At 37.6% G+C, this 18,866-nt stretch overlaps 1 protein-coding gene across 4 annotated transcripts in view; it reads right to left on the bottom strand.

Annotated features, from left to right (window-relative positions):
* The window catches only part of LOC129765218 (growth factor receptor-bound protein 2), a 134,064-nt gene that overhangs the window by 110,013 nt on the left and 5,185 nt on the right, over nucleotides 1–18,866 (bottom strand). For 2 of the 4 annotated variants that reach the window (XM_055765278.1, XM_055765281.1), the window contains exon 2: nucleotides 5,495–6,061. In XM_055765278.1, coding sequence (XP_055621253.1) covers nucleotides 5,495–5,572 — 78 coding nt within the window. In that variant the 5' untranslated portion in view covers nucleotides 5,573–6,061. Of the gene's footprint in view, nucleotides 1–5,494; nucleotides 6,112–6,170; nucleotides 6,310–18,866 lie in introns of those variants that run through there. The other 2 variants (XM_055765280.1, XM_055765279.1) reach the window with 2 other exon arrangements.

Genomic DNA, 18,866 nt, shown 5'->3' with positions numbered 1-18,866 from the left:
AATTAATCTTTTTTTTACAATTTGAATATGAATAAGCATGTTTGATATGACTATTAATTCCAATAAACGAAGACAAGTTGAAATCATTGTTATTTATTTTTTATCAAAAGATAATTCTGTTTTCTCCGGTTTGCTCGAAGTTTCTTCCATTTGAATATGAAAAAAATATCATTCTAACATAATAGCCAACTGAAAATATTGACCATAGGCAAGAACTAGGGGTGGGTTATCCCCAGGGTTGCCAACGATAATTTTTAAAAATCAGGAAGAATGAAAATCAAAATCAGGATAAATCAGGATAGCTCATATTGGGTTGTCCGAAAAGTTAATGTCGATTTTTGGGAGAATAAAAACATCATTTTCAATCAAAGCAATTTATTTATATCCATAGTTCTGTTTCAGAATCTTTCGCCATTTTTCACACAGCTTAAATATTCTATCCTCGCAGAGTTTGAGTTTTCGTCAGGATATCAGGGAGCGTGCCAAAAAGTCTGGGAAATCCTGAAAAATCAGGAAGGTTGGCATCTCCGGTTATACCTGTGATACAACCGCAAAGTTAATTTGGGACTACCGTAGGCTTAGTAATCATTTGTGTGATGTTACGTCTGAATCAATTCTCAATGAATTAATATTTTGAAAGATATTCGATAAGGCCAAGCAAGTGCGAACGAGAGCTTCTTCAGTGTATGTTCTGCGGATGCATTCTGGGGTGAAAGGTTTTTTGACGTAGAACTACGTCTTCCATTAGGGGGGCCAAATCAGAAAACATGTCACGATTTTATGAAACAAAGATAACGTTAATAACTATTTTTGCCGCGAACGGATTTTGGCGATTTACATACCAATCGAATCAGAAATTCCCTAACATTTGCTTGATATGCTGTACAGTATACAATCGACTGTAGCCGAGTTTATGTCAATTGCAAAAAAGGCCACCGGAATAGCGTCCGAAGTTATAAACAAGCGGCTTATATAAAACAACAACGTAGTTCTAGGTCAACAATGCGGTCGTATCTTGGACATAACCTCCTATATTTTTTCTTATTAATAGCCCATCGAACAATCATGATTGATATATATTGTTGTGTTTTTGTGATATTCAAAGCATGTTTTGAGTTATTTGACATGTATGTAACCAACATCACCCATACGCTTTTCATCTTTTGAATGAATTGTTTGTCATACCATTTCCCTCAACCGGCAAGGATATTAACGTAACGTTGGTGTACAAACCAGCATGATTCTTTTCTGTGCAAACCAGCGGTTCAACAAAATCTCCAGTGCAGAAATCGATCCCTTTTTGAAAAAATCCAGCGTAAATTATGTCCTCTTCCCTATTTCTGCTACTAAGCAAGGTACCGTGGTCCCCCATCAAAACTCATTTTTATTTCTCTCATTTCGCTCATTTCGTATTTCGCTCAGCCTGCAAAGATTTATAAGGGCTCAAATTAGTTTCAACGTTGGTTTCCCAAATATGAATATGTAATGTAAACCAGCGAAATTATGCTGTCTCTTTGATATGGTGAAATATTCTCTATATCGTAATCTCTCTCGAATTATTATCCAAACATCGTTTTTCGCTAGTTTATGCTTCAAGGCAAGGTTGGTCGGAAGCCAAAAAACAACAAATTCTTCTAAAACATCTTTCAATAAATCTTCGTGAAGCTTTCGATGTTGATTAGTACTTACTTCAAGAGAAAATGTGTAAAATGGAGTCGTCATCTGGTCGGAGTTAAAGATCAGGACACCTGCCACAGTTACAATCATGATCAACCATTGTGATTTTTTGAAATATACAAAAACACGTCAAATTTATTTTATTCACATATTTCTTGGACGATCCATACGGTAAAAATATTCCGGGGATGATGGCTACTGTCTTCTTATGAGTACAGGAGTTTTGACGTAGGATTACGTCTTTCGGGAACATATTGGGGTACAAATTGAAAATCCAAAATCGATTACATCGTGAAAATTGTCCAATTTCAAACGCTTATTGCTCAGTCATTTCATGACGGATTGATGACAATTTTGCGTCTATCGATTTTGGCACTCCATAACAATTTTTTATATTGAAGAAAATAATATACGTCATGAAACTAACTATCGAACAATTGAAAAATCTCATTCCCTATCCTAATGGAACTACCCACTTCTGATTGGTCGAAATTGACGACACATGCGGCGGGTCTCTAACAGAGACATCAAAACCAAGCTGCCTGGGGAAATTGGTATTGCAAATACAATAAAATAGGGGTAGCTTTTGTTCCTACCGAAATGTATTCCCTAACAGAAACATCAAAACCAAGCTGCCTGGGGGAAATCGGCATTGCAAATATATGCAAGTCGGGGGTTGCTTCATGAAATTTCATATCAATGACCGATCGTTTATTGTGAAAAATTTAGCACAAGTGAAAGTGTAAAATTTTATATGGTAGCAGTTGTGTTAAAAATGACTTGATATATGAAACGATTTATTTTAATTTCCTAAAATTCAAAACCAGGTGTGTTCCCGCTCGAGAACGGGTCGTTTGGTTTAATCTGTCTGTTTTTTGTGTTCATTTTCACCCAAGGGAAGTTTATACGGCGAAAAAAAATTGGAAAAGTGAAGAAATATTCGAAAATGTGATTTCTCATATCCTCTACATATAGTATTAGGTTTTGTTAGTCCAATTAAAATTCGCATTGGGTTGAATAAATACTCAAAAATTAAAAATTTAAAAAAAAATTACCTTTTCCATTTCAAATATGTTTTCTCTATATTAGAGTAACTGATGAGAAAAAATGATAATTGTATTCGGTATTGGTAATTATCTTTTATTATATTGGAGTGTTTTTTTTTTCTTTATTTCATTCATACATATCACAGGAGGCATCCCGTCTATGGATATCTCGTTCCACTTCGGTATCTTTTATCTGATACGCACCACTGGTGAAGTTAACATACAATACCCAACAACCAAACAAAACGGCCCTTTTCAGAGCCACCAAATCATTATCAAAGAGTTTAATGATGTAATTCTTCAAACATATCCAAAATCAACAGATAGTCTAACGGAATCCTACGTCAACTATTCGATCGTGTATCGGACATAACCCTCCTGTGATTTTTTTTTTACGGTTTCAGAATCATCTAACATCATGCGCAATGGTACCGAAGCACAAGCCATGGGTATGAAACGCCAGAGGTTCATCTGCAGCCCAAATTTTCTTGGCGAATGGATTTGATTTCTGCACCACATAGTTCAGCATGGATTTGGAAGTTGATGTCAATAGATTATCCAGGCAATGTAATAAGCTTTTCCCAATCGGATTTACCTGTAATTGTTCATTGTTCATTTCAAACTTCTGCAACTCGTTGTTGATACTTCCTTTGCAATTCGTTGGTAAAATGAAACTTTCGTTTAGACAAAATCATTCTAAATTGAGTCAATCGAGACAAAACAAAAACACCGTGGCGGGTGAAACGAATGCTTTGAATGAAAAAAATGAGTGGGTTATATCTATGATATAACCGCAAGGTTCACGTGGAACTACCTTAGCGTAGCAATAACGAATGATGTATTGATTAAATTCTTGATTGAATGAAACAGTTTCCAAATTCAATTGAGTTCAATATATTTGCTCTGTGAGTGAAAAAAATGAACAAATGCCGTGTAAAGTCAATTCATTTATTGTGATTGATTGTTCTTCGTTACAAGTAAATTTAATGACGGACCTTTTACGTTTGGTATGATGACTAGAACAAAATATATGTACGGAAGAATTATCAAACGTTTGATGAACCAGCCTAAGGCTGAAAATCTTTCCAATAAAGACAAAAAAAATTATCAAACGATTATTTTATTTTACATTTCCCTCTGAAGTTTACATCCCAAAAGTGTACATACTTCTCGAATCTCGAATTTGCTTGAAACTGGGAAGTTCATTCGCTTCTAGTGGCTGCACGATATTCCCAGGTTCCTAAGTTTAGAAGATCATGTTCTTCTTCTTCTTCTTCTTCAATGGCACTAACGTTCCTAGAGGAACTTCGCCGTCTCAACGTAGTATTACTTGCGTCATTTTTTATTAGTACTTAGTTGAGATTTCTATGCCAAATAACACGCCTTGAATGCATTCTGAGTGGCAAGCTCTAGAATACGCGTGATCACAGTGCAAGTCGGAGGAAATTTCTATGACGAAAAATTCCCCCGACCAGAACGGGAATCGAACCCGAACACCCGGCATGTTAGTTATGACGCTAACCACTCGACCACGGGAGCACTGTTAGCACTGTTAGATCATGTTAGGACAGACATATTCCACTCTGCACAAAGGCAAGCGAGGACAAAAGTACTCGCAGTTTGCATTTATTTGCAGAGCCGATTTCCCCAGAAACCTCGGTTTTGAAGTCTGTGTTAGGGAAACACATTCCAGTCGGAACAAAAATACCCCCGACTTGCATGAATTTGAAATACCGATTTCCCCAAGGCTGCTTGGTTTTGATGGCTGTGTTAGGGAAACCGTAAATCGGGCCAATCAAAACGATGCAGTTAGGGCGTTTAGATAACGCATAATATTTTACAGTTATTCAATTGTTTATCTAATGAAAAACAACATTTTGTTAGTTGCGATAGATGCGTAGAAATATTCCCTATCAAGTGATGCAATCATCTCTCCTATCCAGTACGAAATGTTCGAGCTATAAGCATTCGAAATCTTTCATTTTTTCCTGCATGTTCTGTGTTTAGGTTTTCATTTTACCCTCCATATATTCCGGTTAGACGTAGTCCCAAGTCAATAATTAAAAGATCTTGTGGACGATGCAATTGCTACTCTTTATACGCTCCCAAAATTTAGTTTTCAATAAAAAAGGACTTACTCAAAAACAAAACTCACTGGAAAAAATACGATTCTGCAACAAAATTGAATTTCTCATGAAAATCAGGACAAACACTAAAATAAATCAGAACACCCCAAAAGTATCTCAAAATCAGGACTCGTCCTGCAAAATCAGGACAGATGGTATCCCTCTATCTTCAAGTTGGTCGTCCACCTTCTTCGATGTTCGTTCGTTCAACTGGACCAAATTTCAGTCCAAGCTTTTCGATAGAAGCTGAGATTTTCTCATTTATGACTGGTTTATTTTGATCATCCATAATTTAGGTCAAAATTTACACAAATTTTGAGTGTGAAAAAAAGTTTGCTGGACTGAAATTTGGAAGCAAACTTCCGCTATTGACACGAAAATCCCGATAAGAAGTATTTTCCAATAACCATTCAAGTTGTCCCCACTCGGGGTTAACAAATTAAGCAATGGCAAAATGAAATTCTTCCACCTAATTGCCGGAAGTTCACTCTCGTCGGAGGACCCGGCGCATTCCACTCCGACCCCGTCAAGGAAGCGATGATATATAATTCCATTAGCCGGGCACAGTTCGTCGTGCAAACTCCCCAGACGACGGTGCAACATCGTAACTGTAGTGTGAAATTATTACAAGGCACTCTCACTCACCTTTAGGACCTGGTTCTTCCGGAAGCTCAGCTCATCGTCGGCCGTGGCGTTAAAATCGTGTTTAGCGACCGCTTCCATGTCGTCGAATGCCGTGCGTTCTGGTTGTGTTGGTGTTTTGTTATAATAGCGTGTGCACAGATTCGCTTCCTCTGTCAGCCGGCGACGTCTGGTAGACAGTGGAGGAGCAGAAGGAGGAGGCGGCGGCAGCAAGCGGACAGAACTGCTGTTGCCAAGAATTCCACCAACCCAACAACACCGACTGTGATTGCGAGTGCCCCGCTGGTGATGTACACACAAAACGGAAAGAAATACGACACACACTCACTGCTCACTGCTTTTTTTTTCTTCTCGCAAAGCCTCCCCAAATCACGCCGATAATTTATTGGACTTCGCTCTTCTCGTCGCTTTCTGTACACGAACGTAATAATGCACTTTTCCGCACGATTTTTCTTTCTCCACGTGGTTTTCTCCCTGTTACTCTCCCTTTTTTCGTTTACTATTCACACCAAACTTGTTTCCCCTATTTCCATGTATTTATTTTTGTCGTATTATTCGCTTTATGGTACACTTTGAATGCAAAAAATACATATATTCACACACACCCCCAAACACATACACTGCATATGAGAGTCGCGAGAAAGAAAATCGGGAAGAAACAAAAAAGAATAATGTAAACCTTCTATTTCTTCTTGCTGAGCAGCCTCCCTCGCGTTCTCATCTACATTCGGTGGTGATTTCACAAAACCACGAGCGATGTATCTCACACCGAATTACACTAATATCTCTAATCGGATTTTAAAAATAACTGCTTACTCGCCCCGTTATGGTACCGACACTTTTTTTTTCGTGAGTTCCGACACGATTGAATTCGGCTGTCAATATGATGACGACGACGGTACACGATGTGATTACTTTTTTCCTGTTATCTCTGTTCCTCTCTAGAGAGCCAGCAAACACTCGACAAACACCACAAAGGACGCGAACGCGACAAGAAAATCCGAACTCCCTCGAAAAACTTCCGCTTCGCTACGCTGTCGAGAAAGAATTATATCGCTGCTACCCGCGCGAGAGAGAGTTCAAAAAACGCACCTCCGACGATCGCGCGGCACCCCAGTGCGAGCACGCTTCACCACCTCTTGCTGTCTTGTTGCTCTATCGCCGCGCTTCGACTGAACTCAGTACCATTGGTCACTGGTGTAGATGGTTGGGACTGTTGGATATCAAACTTAGTTTCTACGGGTTTCACTTTGTTTAACACGTTGAGTCCCGTGTTGGTCCCTAGGGACCGACGTTGAGCTTTTCGTTAGAAAAACGTTGATCACTGGTACTGACAGTTATAAAATAAGGAAATCTGAAAAAAGTGTTTGTTTTCGAATGTTTTACGATATGTGACTATTTTCTAGTCGAATTTCTGACTGTTTTCTTTTTATACCATAAATATTTTTGGGAGCGGGGACCGATACTGATATTATGCAAATGATCTTGATACGGGCTGATTGGAAAGCGTAGCAAGAACAATTCAGGACTCAGCGTGTTCAATGTAGTCGACACGAGCCACAGATTGAGAAAATTGTGTCTTTCCAAATTTGACAGTCCATCAGTTTCCATTTTTCAATCACATTTTTAGTTCAATTTGAGAAGCTTACACGAGCGTCGCCTATTGAGAAATGGTTCACAGTAGATGACCAGCCTGGGCTACATTTCCAAAATACTGTTGGACACCCAAAAACTATTTCTTAATGTCAACTTTCAAGAACTGCCAACCAAATTTACACGAGATCCAGATTTTTAACACTCCTATACTCGCGCATTGGTCGGTCAGACCGAGAAATCAATAATTCGTTCATTTCTCAGAAAATATCAACACTACGACTTTGCGATTCTTTTATTGAATATAATGCATAAGATCATTACCGGACTATTCTTATTTGATTTCAGTCCCTTTTGTAACTGGATTGAATGGATCCATATATTAACTATTCGTCGTTAGATTCATACGTTCAAAAACAAAATATAAATATTTTACTTTCGTATAGTTATTCGCTAAATATAATAGTCATACATATACACACTTGTAGAAGAATTTCACTTGTGGAAGAATTGTAAACAGTAAACTATGAACTAATCGGTGGCTTATGGCAATTTTTAACAGTTACAGTTTCGGGGATATTTTTTTTATAATGAACAATATCGATAAGAAAACAAGAAAAAGAAAAGGAAGTTCCTACAACTCCTTTTATATAATGTTTTTATGCCCCATCTAAAAAAAGGTATTAATTCTTTTTTTTTCTTTATTATAGTGATTTTCAACACATTTCGGCTGGTTCGTCACTTTTACTTCCGTTTTTGGAAGAATGTCGGGAGTGAGAATTGAACTCGTGATCTCTGCGTGAGAGATAAGGATGTTACCACTACGCTAGATCACCTCCACGTATTAATTCTTATTTTACCAAGAATACAGAGACAAAGAGTATTAGAAATATGCAAACTTTATATTCCAGAAGTTCTATCATCTGGTGAGTATCTAGAGGTCGTTATATATTCTTCTATTCGATAAAAGACCCGAAAAACACGCAACAACTGCATGAAATGTAAAAAAAAAAGTTTGTTTCGAGCATGCAGTTACGCTATGTTCTGATTCTTATTTCAATGAAACCTCCATCGATGAATACGTTTTAATGCTATTTTATAGCTTTTCATACTTCCATGAATTATATTCAGTTGCTAACTTTTAATTAATAACAGTGAAAAATTCGAATTTCGTTATTTGTTTTGGAGTATCAAAAGTTACTCTGTTTTGAGGAGGCTGAATTAGATGACTATTAAAACATAATAAAGAAAACATATTTTTTGGAGTTTTTTTCATTTAATCATACCCTCTTCTTCAAATAAATGCCAATAAAAACTGAAAGATACACAATGGCAACATTACAGAGAAGTTCAATTTTCGGTCTGTGACACCGTGCGCGAGTATACGTGTTATGATTTTGCACGCGAGTACAGGAGGGTTAAAGTATTCAAGGTACATCATCGGGTGATGTACACTAGGGTGACAGCGAAAACGGTCATGTCAAATTCCAAAAACTGACCATGTACGTTTTGTTTATTGGCTCAAAAAAATTACCGTTGCAAAGTTTCAGCTCAATCGGACATGATTTAGAGGTGCGCTTAAAGTTTAGATTTTTTGATCCACGAAAATCTTCCAAATCGATTTTTTTTTCGATTGCAAATGACTTAAAATGCATGAAACATGAAACTGAAACATGAAAATCAAAACTTTGAAAGCTTTGAGGCACCCTTAAATCATGTCGGATTGAGTTGAAATTTTGCACAGGTCATTTTTTTGGGCCAAATCAACAAAATGTACATTTCGATAATTATTGACACCAGAGCTGAGCTACCTGTTCAATCAACAGATCTCGATGTTTCATGCATTTTAAGTAATTTGGCAACGAAAAAAAGTTCGATTTACCAAAGTTCCTTTACTCCCCCCTTGGAAGATTTGCGAGGATAAAAAGAAACATAACTTTAAGCGCTTTGAGGCACCCCTAAATCATGTCCGATTGAGCTGAAACTTTGCACAGGTCATTTTTCTGGGCCAATAAACAAAATGTAAATGGTCGGTTTTTGAAATTTGATGATGAAATTTTTTCCATACATCCATTGCCACCCTAATGTACTGACCCATCATTGGGCTCAACTCTTCGATATCGTTTCGATATCGAAGAGTTGGGCCCGAAATCTTCGATGATAAAATTGAAATTCGACTCTCCTCTCAGTAGCTTCGCTTCAACTGGGACTACTTTGGCATTTGCCGTCAACATGCATTGAATTGGCTAGAAATGGATTGACGAGCGTTAAAAGCGAGGATGACTGGCGAACTATTCTAGCAAATGGTTATTCTACTTGATGTGACTAATAAATACAAATCTGCCTCTTCATTCAACCTGGTTTAAATCCACACTACTACTTCCCCTGACACGAATCTCGTTACCCGCGTACACAAGCAGTTTGGGAGGAATTCTAAATAAAATGTTAGCTCACTTTGCCTCCGAGTTCAGTTTTGTGAAAAAAAAGATGCAGAAAAACGGGTTTATATCAACAAAATTAACAAATTGGTCAGTGTTTCGAAAATTCCGGACTATTTGTGCTATTATAACACAAAAATGGAAGCCTTGTATGAACTGTCCCGGTGTGCGGGCCAATTAAATAATGAAACAAAAAGAATACTCCAATCCCGAAAGAGTGATATTATGTGGTTTTCATATAAATGAAAAAAACACACATGCCATTATATCCAACTCTGTTACATTAAGAAACGCCAATGAGCCCAAATAAAATAAAATGGAAATGGGATAAAAAGGTGGGAAGGAGAGAAAACATTCGAATTTGTTAAACTTAGTTTTGCGATTGAAACTAGAACTAGACCACTAGAATCGTATTAAATCATAGTTTGCAAAAACAGGTCAAACTCGATTACATACAGACTCGATTATATCAGTGACGATGCGTGGCCAAGTGAGCTACCTGTTCAATCAACATTTGCAACATTAAAACAACAGTATCGTGATGAGAGATTTCAACATTATTTTTTGACGTAGGACTACGTCTTTCATTTCTATACCTGGGTGTAAAATCAAAGTTTCGAAAACGAAAGCGTTACGTCGGAGACCGAGATTTTGAGCGTTAATAGCTCCTAAACAACTGAACGAAATGGTATGATAAACACTTCATTCGAAAGATAAAATGTCTACGCGTTCTATACTTGTTACTTTTTGATCCAAAAAATTGTTTCAATAGTCTTAAATTTGCTTTCAAAACAGGCTATTGAAATCACCAATCGGTATATAAGCGAGCGCCACTCGGAAATCCACTCAGTTCTAATTGAACAGCGATTGGAGCATGTTGTCGCTGTTGTGGTGAAGCTCTTCGTTTATCACGAAAGCGCGGATGAACGGTGTCACCAAGAGCCTGTTTGTGCACCTTAGGCCAGAAGGGAATCCATCAGGAGGAGAGTGATGCCACAAACGGTTCCCGGGGAAGATCTCGAAGCAGCCGCTACACACACACATACACGCGCGGAATTCTTTTCGTTTGGATGCCATTTAGCATCGAGAAAGATACGGAAAATAATCTGCCAGTTCCTCTGGGAATTTAAAAATACATTTATGTGAAAGAGTTTATTTTAATGTTTTCTAACCATATAACACAGCGATCAAATACATTTGATTTTGTAATTTTTCAACCAAGTGTAATTCGCAGGAAAGCTTCTGAAGATTATTCTTCCCCATCAGTAGGATATTTCCGTATCCAATATTGTATGCGTACGCAATCGATTATTGCTCAGTCGCCGAAAGTTTCGAGCTCAGAGAGTTCATTCCCCTCTAGTTTGCCTTCCAAATTGCCATCGTAAACCACACCTTCTTTCGATTCAATCACACACAAAAAGCATACTTAAGCGATATTCTGGTGGTGAGACACATTCATTTTTCGTGACGACATCGACAAGACAACATCGTTGCCTAACGTGCTGGAGGAGGTGGACGGCGAAGGATCGACACATACACGCGCAGAATTCTTTCCGTTTGGATGCCATTCAGCATCGAGAAAATTCCGGAAAGATCTAATCATTGCTGGAAAATAATCGATCAGTTCCTCTGGGAATTTAAAAATACATTCATGTGAAAGGGTTTATTTGAATGTTTTCTATCCATGTAACACTGTGACCAAATATGTTTCAATCAAGTGCTATTAACAGGTGATTATCGAATTAGCATTAACCACTGGTGGGCTTCCAGTATCGAGGAAAATTTTGAAATATCTAATCGTTGCTGGAAAATAATCTGCCAGTTCCCCTTGGAATTGAAAATTACATTCAAGCGAAAGAGTTTATTTTAATGTTTTCTATCCATAAAATATCCATATAATACATTTGGGATTGTGATTTGTTAATCAAGTACAGTTAGCAGGAAAGCTTCTGAAGATTATTCTTCAGAACAAGTTTTTTCGTATCCTATATTGGATGCATAAAACCTTGTGCCTCCAACGTAACGCTCTCGTTTTCTCGTCCCCCAAATATTCATTTATTGATTCATTCAGAATGGATTTAGATTCAACTTCAAACAAATGATCTCTAAATCAACGATAGTCCTACGTCACCCTTGCGGTTATACCATAGATATAACCCACTTCCTGTTTTTTAACATTTATCTTTATAACGAAGGAATTCTACATTAAATAATGGCATTGGCATCATCTCATAAAGGAAATGTTTTTCCACAACCAATATATAATTTCAAATAACCATTTCTGGCCCGATCCCGACCGCAAAGCACTCTTGATTCGTTAATTCGTGATTCAACAAAGCGTGTTTTTTTTCATCTGGCGCTTTAAACCGTTTCGTCATTTCATCGATTTTGTCAATAATCGAATCATATAAACGACGACAATTGTTAACGTTACTGTCATTCATAGTTTCGCTAAGTTTGAGAAAATAACAGTGTTGAACTAATGCATGAATGCATGCATAAATCCGCTAAAACTTTGTTGTTTATAAACTCCTGGAACGTGTGATCTTTGGCGACGATCACGGTGCGTATGTATTCTACCGTTTCCATTGGTTCAGTAAAATCCTTGAACCTCAAATGTCATTTTACGCAAGGCAGCGTTTCAGCAGTAGTGATCGCTTCATACATAGCTGACTGTGCCTCCGCCCAGAGAGGTATCTGAGTAGAGTTCCAGAGTAATGATGAGTATCGATGAGAGTAGTCTGGCTACCCGATGATTGAAAAAAGATGAGATCGAATATAGTCAAAGCTGACCTATACTGATCGGTGTTTTATTTGCGACTGAACGCTGTTCTTAACATTTCGTGCCCTATTTATATGATTGGTCCCATAGTCATATGAATAGCCTATAATTGCGATTGATTCTTTGGTCGGGTTTCTTCTCGGATGTTCGCTATAAACAATACGCTTTGTATAGCGAGTTCGTTCCCATGTGTTCCCTATTCCGTGACAATTCGCTTGTTGTTGTGATTGTTTAGATGTTGTTTTGTTATTCTATCGTGTTGTGTTTGTTGAGCAGTAGGTAGCATTTGTTGTGATTGATATAATTACTAATTCTTTTGCAGGTAACTGTTGTTGGATGAAAAGGTAAGTGAACAATATTCTTTTATGTTTCTTCTCTAATCATCCCCTTTCACAGGCGCGAATTCACATCCTGTATTACCGTCTGGATGTGTTTTTATAGTGATTAAGGTTTTTTGACGTAGAACTACGTCTTTCATTAAGGGTGTCAAATCAGAAAACAGGTCACGTTTTTATGAAATAAAGTTAACGTTAATAACTGTTTTTGCCGCGAACGGATTTTGGCGATTTACATACTAAACGAATCGGAAATTTCGTAAGATTTGTTTAATATGCCATACATTAGAATCCCCTGGTTAGTAAATGGTTAAAATTAACGAAAACTTTAAGTGTTTCTATTTTCCCATACATTTGTTGTCCATTTGAGTGCTTTCCCGAACAGAGCTGTCAACAACGAGCAACTTATCAACGACCAACGGAGGGGAAATCGTAGGATTTAAAGTCTCCGTGAACAAAGGAAAAGAAGAAGAATGAAGGGGAATACTTGCCAAAAGTATAAACAGTGGATCTCGCTGAGGCAAACTTTCACTCGGCATCGGACTGTTGAGTAATCCAGTTCACTTTACTTTCGCTGCGCTTCGGTCTGAGATTGGACCCCACCAGTGGTAATTCAACTTGGAAATCGTCGTTTGATTTTTCGTCATAAATTGGACGCTTCACGTAGTGTGCGATGAGCAAGAAGAAGAGGAAGGCAGGCTCGAGCCCTGCAAAAAACGAACGCATTGCCAGGGGCAATAAAATTTCGAGGTAAGCGTCATCTAATGATGCACGCGGTGTTGGTGCAGTGAAAAGTGCTCGCATTGAACCGAGCCTTTGCGAAAGTGACACCGCACCGAACAACAGCGAAGTAGGCGATTTCGGCGCGTCGGTCGAAAATGTAAACACACAGGCTGCAACCAAAATCAAGCTCCCCCCGCTGGTGGTGAAGGCGGTCGCTCTTGACAAACTCATCAGCGAATTCGCATCGATGGGTGTTACAGCAGAGTACAAGCTGTGTGGCATAATTCAGTCTTTTTCCAAGCAGTTAACATTGTTTATTTTCCGTCTTCATAAGGGCTTCGTTTGTGCCTTTGCATCAATGCATTAAACTGACGTTATGGCGAAGCAGACGTTAAGGTTGTGCACCAAAAAATTATTTGGGAATACCAAGCATCTTGAATGTCTTACTGGAATGTTATAAGTTATTCAGCAAAACTGCCTTCAGCTAGGATTGCATTTGCGCTAATATTGACCATAATGAAGCATTGCTACTGTTTTCGAGGTTGTTATTAACAAAAAGAGTTTATTTCTCTTGTTTAGTCATCAAGAAAGTAAATGTTCTGGAATTCTGTATGTGATTAGGTTTTGCTTGCCAGTAGCAAAACTTCCTCCACCAAGGGTGACAGCTGCGCTTCTCTCGAGCATGAGAAAGTAATGCAACTCTTTTCGAGGCCAGTAATATTAACAGAAGCGTTTCTTTTGAGAATAGCGCAAAATGATGAGAAATGTTTTTATTGCTAGTAGTTTCAAGCCACCAATGTATGGCTCTGTATGCATGCTATGGTGAACGCTTGTTTGGCGCTTGGTTTACGCTTAGTTTGTACGAACGATATCTAGAAGTGCGATTCCTTTGAGGCAATACTAAATAACATGTAGCATGATATTTGATACTTGCAAGTGTTGTCATCGTTGTTGTTTACATGCGGTGCCGAAGATATATTGATGTAGTTATGAGATATGGAATAATGGTGCTGGTGCAACATGTATATAATCGACTGTAGCCGAGTCTATGTCAATTTCGAAAAAGGCCACCGGAATAGCCTTCGAGGTAAATTTTCAATGCATTGACATGAAATAAATTGCGACATACGATTTTTTTGAGAGAGCAAGAATGAATCATCAATCAATTATCGTCAACTGATTCTACAATGAAAAAATCATTTCAGAGATTATTCTACTAAGCAGTTGTTTCTAAAATTTCACAGCATTATAGAATAATATCCGAAGGTATAAACAAGCGACTTCTATAAAATAACAGCGTAGTTCTACGTCAACAATGCGGTCGTATCTTGGACACAACCTCCTATAATTTTTTTGTATAGTTAAATAAAGTGTTGAAATCAAAATGTTGTGCTTCTTTATATATGTTCGGCCTGGGCTGTAACAGACTTCGCTTGCCCTGTCGCACTTGAAGATGCAGAAGTGTTTGAATGCCGGCGGGTTCAGAAAAGATTAAATTCTTTACGGTGTTTCCTTTTCCAAATAGAAAAGGAAATATGTTACTCGGGATACCTTCGATCATTCCTCATCTATGCTACATATGTGAAATAGTACACTGTTTTCTGAGATTTCTTACCGTCCAATGAACAGTTTGCACAGGTGGACGAGATGCCACATAGTCATTATATATGAATTGGCTATCATAAATACAGTGGAGTGAAAATCGTGATTTTAGAAGATTTTGATTGAAATCTCATCAGGGATTGTTTATAACAATAATGCGGAAAAATTAGGAAAGATAAAAGTTGGGTATTAAGAACAAATTTTAGAGCGGTTCAAGAGCTTTAAATTGGTTGATAGGAACATTCAACAAGTTTATTATGAAACATTCCGCTTTTAATATGAATGTTTGGGATAAAATTAATAATAACATTGAAGGTGCTATCCACTACATTAAAAACAAATTTAAAAAAATCTTTCGAATGGAAGCAATAGAATTGCCTTACGTAGCGTACTTTTTAAAGTAGAGCCATATTAAGGCAAACGGAGCCCGGAACAAAAAAGAAGTTCAATAACTCTGTCATTGTTGAAATTCGTAAAATTCCATGTACGTAAAAGTTTTTTTTTTTCATTAAATATGAACGTCTATCACCTCCGAAGAGAATCTGGAAAAAATAATTTCCCATGTGGGAAAAGTATTTTCTTTAGTGGAATTAATCGAAAACTAAATTCTTTTTTTTATTCTTCGTATAAAATATATGTAGAAAAAACGAATGAAAAAAATTACTCGATTATATACAGGATTCGATTATATATAGTGAAAAGAAATCGGAAACAGTATATAATCGAATCCGTCCTGTAGTCAAAATAAGAAAAATTTCCTAAAAGTCTTCAAAAAACGTTTCTCTGAGATCTGATTAAACTTTAATTTTAACCATTTTTTTAATATTTCAAATTTCCATGTTCTTAGGGGTTCGTAATTGAACTTCCATTCTTTTATTTTTTTTCTGTGTATATTTCTACATAAAATTCGTTAGTTTCCTACAACTCGATCTTGTACAATTTAGTACTCATTCAAGTTTTACAAGCTTCTGATTTTTGATTAAAGCTTATACCCTTTTTAAAAACTACTATAGAATTTCTTTCATTCATAAAAAATATGAATACTTCTGTACTCGCGCGTCTGTGATATTTCTATTATGTATTTTTAAGCCTTACTGGAATTTCAAAGAAAAAAGATATAACTGAGTGAAAAAACTCCAGAAAATAGTTTTTTTTAACTTCATTCAATTTTAACAGTCATTTAATTCAGCCATCTCATTGATGCTTGGTCTGTCAAACCTTTGCGCGAGTATAGGAAGGTTAAATTTCCTGAGCCAAATGCGAGTGTGCAAGTTCCATCCATATTTCGGAGCCACTCGAATCGGTCCGACCCGTCATTTGGCGTGGAACCGCTCTGTTGTTTTAATATTTTTTGTTTCGGGTGCATGTGTTGTCCTTCATTCGGAAGTTTCGGGGTACGCTTGCTATATCGGGATCCCACAGTCCACTCGTGCAACATTATCTCCCTGTCTACCACACACAGCACGACACACTTGTTCGCTCGCACCCCCGCGCACAGCACACATAGCACAAATACCGGCTTCAGTTCGTCGATGCGTCGTCGTCGTCATCGCCGAGACGTGTGTTTTCTTCTTGACACTGGCGAATGTGCTGCTCAATGCCTATACATATGAGCACAACTGCAAGCGACACGGTTTTTTTCTGGTGTGACCTCTCGGTGTCCCAATAGTCGATTTTATTGAAGAAAAACAAAGGATTTGATGTAATAACTAATAGCCAGGTGAAAATCAATATTGACATTATATCACACATGCTAGCTCACTGCACTCAGCGCGCTTCAATAATCGATGCATCGGACTCACAACCCCATTTTGGACGTTACGAATTTCGTTTGTGCAAAATAATGCACTCTCTCTGTTGGCACTAATTTTTTTAATTCGAAGTGCACATCCATTTGAGAGGTAATTATACTGATGCGGACTCAATGGAATGTTTACTGTGGACATAAATTGACTTTCAACTGATACGAAACAATGTTTTGAACAAAAAGTTTAAATAAACCAAAATCATGGAAGTAAAACAGAATAAAAACAATGGACAAGACTGGCTAGAACAAATTAAAAATTAAATTATAAAATCCGATGCATTAAACCAATTAATCCGAGTGGCTATGGATCGTCTGCGCATCTCGTTTGCTTTACAGGGTAAAACGCGTCGTCAAAGATGTAGAGGTCCGTTTCTCTTCGAAAATAATACAGACCAGAACGTAACAGTTAATGGTGATAACTGCCGCACCATGTTTTCCGATTTTTCTGTACCACAATTGAGTGTCATTATTTGAATCTGATGAGAACCAAGAAAATCAGAATCAAATCGCAATTCACAACTCAAAGAAAAGATCGGAGTCAGACGCTATAGGGTTTAAGAGCAACTCAACAAGTCGTGTCAGTGCGATTAAGAGTAATGCCCTATCAACTGATACCGAGACTCGTCGAAGAGTAATTCTTCAGACGTGAACATCCGTTTTGAAGGTAACATATGTTTTTGACTGTAGAATTTAATGTTCTACAAGCCTAATGAAAATAAATAATACGATGCGCTCTATCAATAGTTGCCATCGAACGGACCTGGCGAATATATTTCTGGTTTTCGGCTACAATTGATTCGTTTGAGAGAGAAATCTCACTCACCATGTATAGTCACCATCATGCGACTATTTATGGAAACGTATGTGCAACTTTAAGAATGTAAAATATTCATAAAATGAACATTCAATCGACAGTCGTGATTGCTATATTCTACTGATATATCTCGATAGAGCCGAGAACATAAGCCAAGGGACTGGTAATATGAAAGAAGTTTTGGTTCTATCACTGTAACAGTCATTCACGCGCAGTTATGGTTTCGCCAATTACGTTCCGGTGATTTAGATAACAAGGATGCACCACGCTCACTGAACCGTAACATAATACATGGGTTGAAAAGTCCAGGGATTATTAACTCTCTACAACCTAACCCCGCCTTCAGACGGGCTTCACTTTTTTTTTCAAATTATTCAGACATTATTTTCAATGTTCACCCCCACTAGAAGGTCTTCAGAATACTTTCATTTATCACATATACACATTGGTTTTATGATGGCAGCTTTCTGCTAGCAGTATTTTATGTTGAAAGTCGGAAATTCGATATAATAGTGGAATGGGTTTTTAAGTCAAATACTTAATTTGGGTTTTAGTGGGTTAATGAAAACAATCGTTTATTGAGCAAAGCTGTATTTATTCCTCAACATAGTTGTCTTCGAGGGCACTACACTTGCTATCGCGAGTTTCCAACATTTCGATTCACTTTCTATAGTAGGAAACGTCTATGTCTTCGAAATCGGCCTCTGAGGCAATACTGAGGCATACTGAAGTCCACTCGATTACGCTTCAACAACGCCAAACCGGCTGTTGAATCATCAACGCGCCGCTGTTTTTGGTCGACGGCCAGCGAACGCGGCACCCATCGAGGGAACAGCTTTTTCATGTCCAAAATGTCGTGCAAAATGTATCCAACTTGTTTTTTGAAATGCCTTCTGCCTCAGCTAACTCGCGTAACTTCACTTCACGATCGTTCAAAACGAGTCGATGCACTTGTTCTACGATTTCTGGATTCGTAGCCTCTTTTGGCCTTCCAGAACGAGGTGCATCTGTAAATATAAATGGGTTTTTACGCAACCTAATCATAATATACCACTGTACAAAATCGAAATCCATCGAAATCCAACTCCTTTTAGTCGTTATCTACTATCTATGGAACCTAGGAATGTTCATCCATTCACCATCCAGTGGTTTTTAAGATGCTTATTGTGAAAAATTAAATGGTTTTTAACTTTCCTATGCAGATAATTCTCTTAGTTTTTCACTGGGAGTGATGTCGAAAAATTGCAGAGTGTTGACTACCTTAAAAAACTTTGAAAATCA

Source organism: Toxorhynchites rutilus, chromosome 2, assembly GCF_029784135.1.
Source record: "Toxorhynchites rutilus septentrionalis strain SRP chromosome 2, ASM2978413v1, whole genome shotgun sequence".
Classification (NCBI taxonomy): Eukaryota; Metazoa; Arthropoda; class Insecta; order Diptera; family Culicidae; genus Toxorhynchites; species Toxorhynchites rutilus.
Note: the sequence above shows the minus strand (reverse complement) of the source record. Positions and strands in the feature narration are given on the sequence as shown.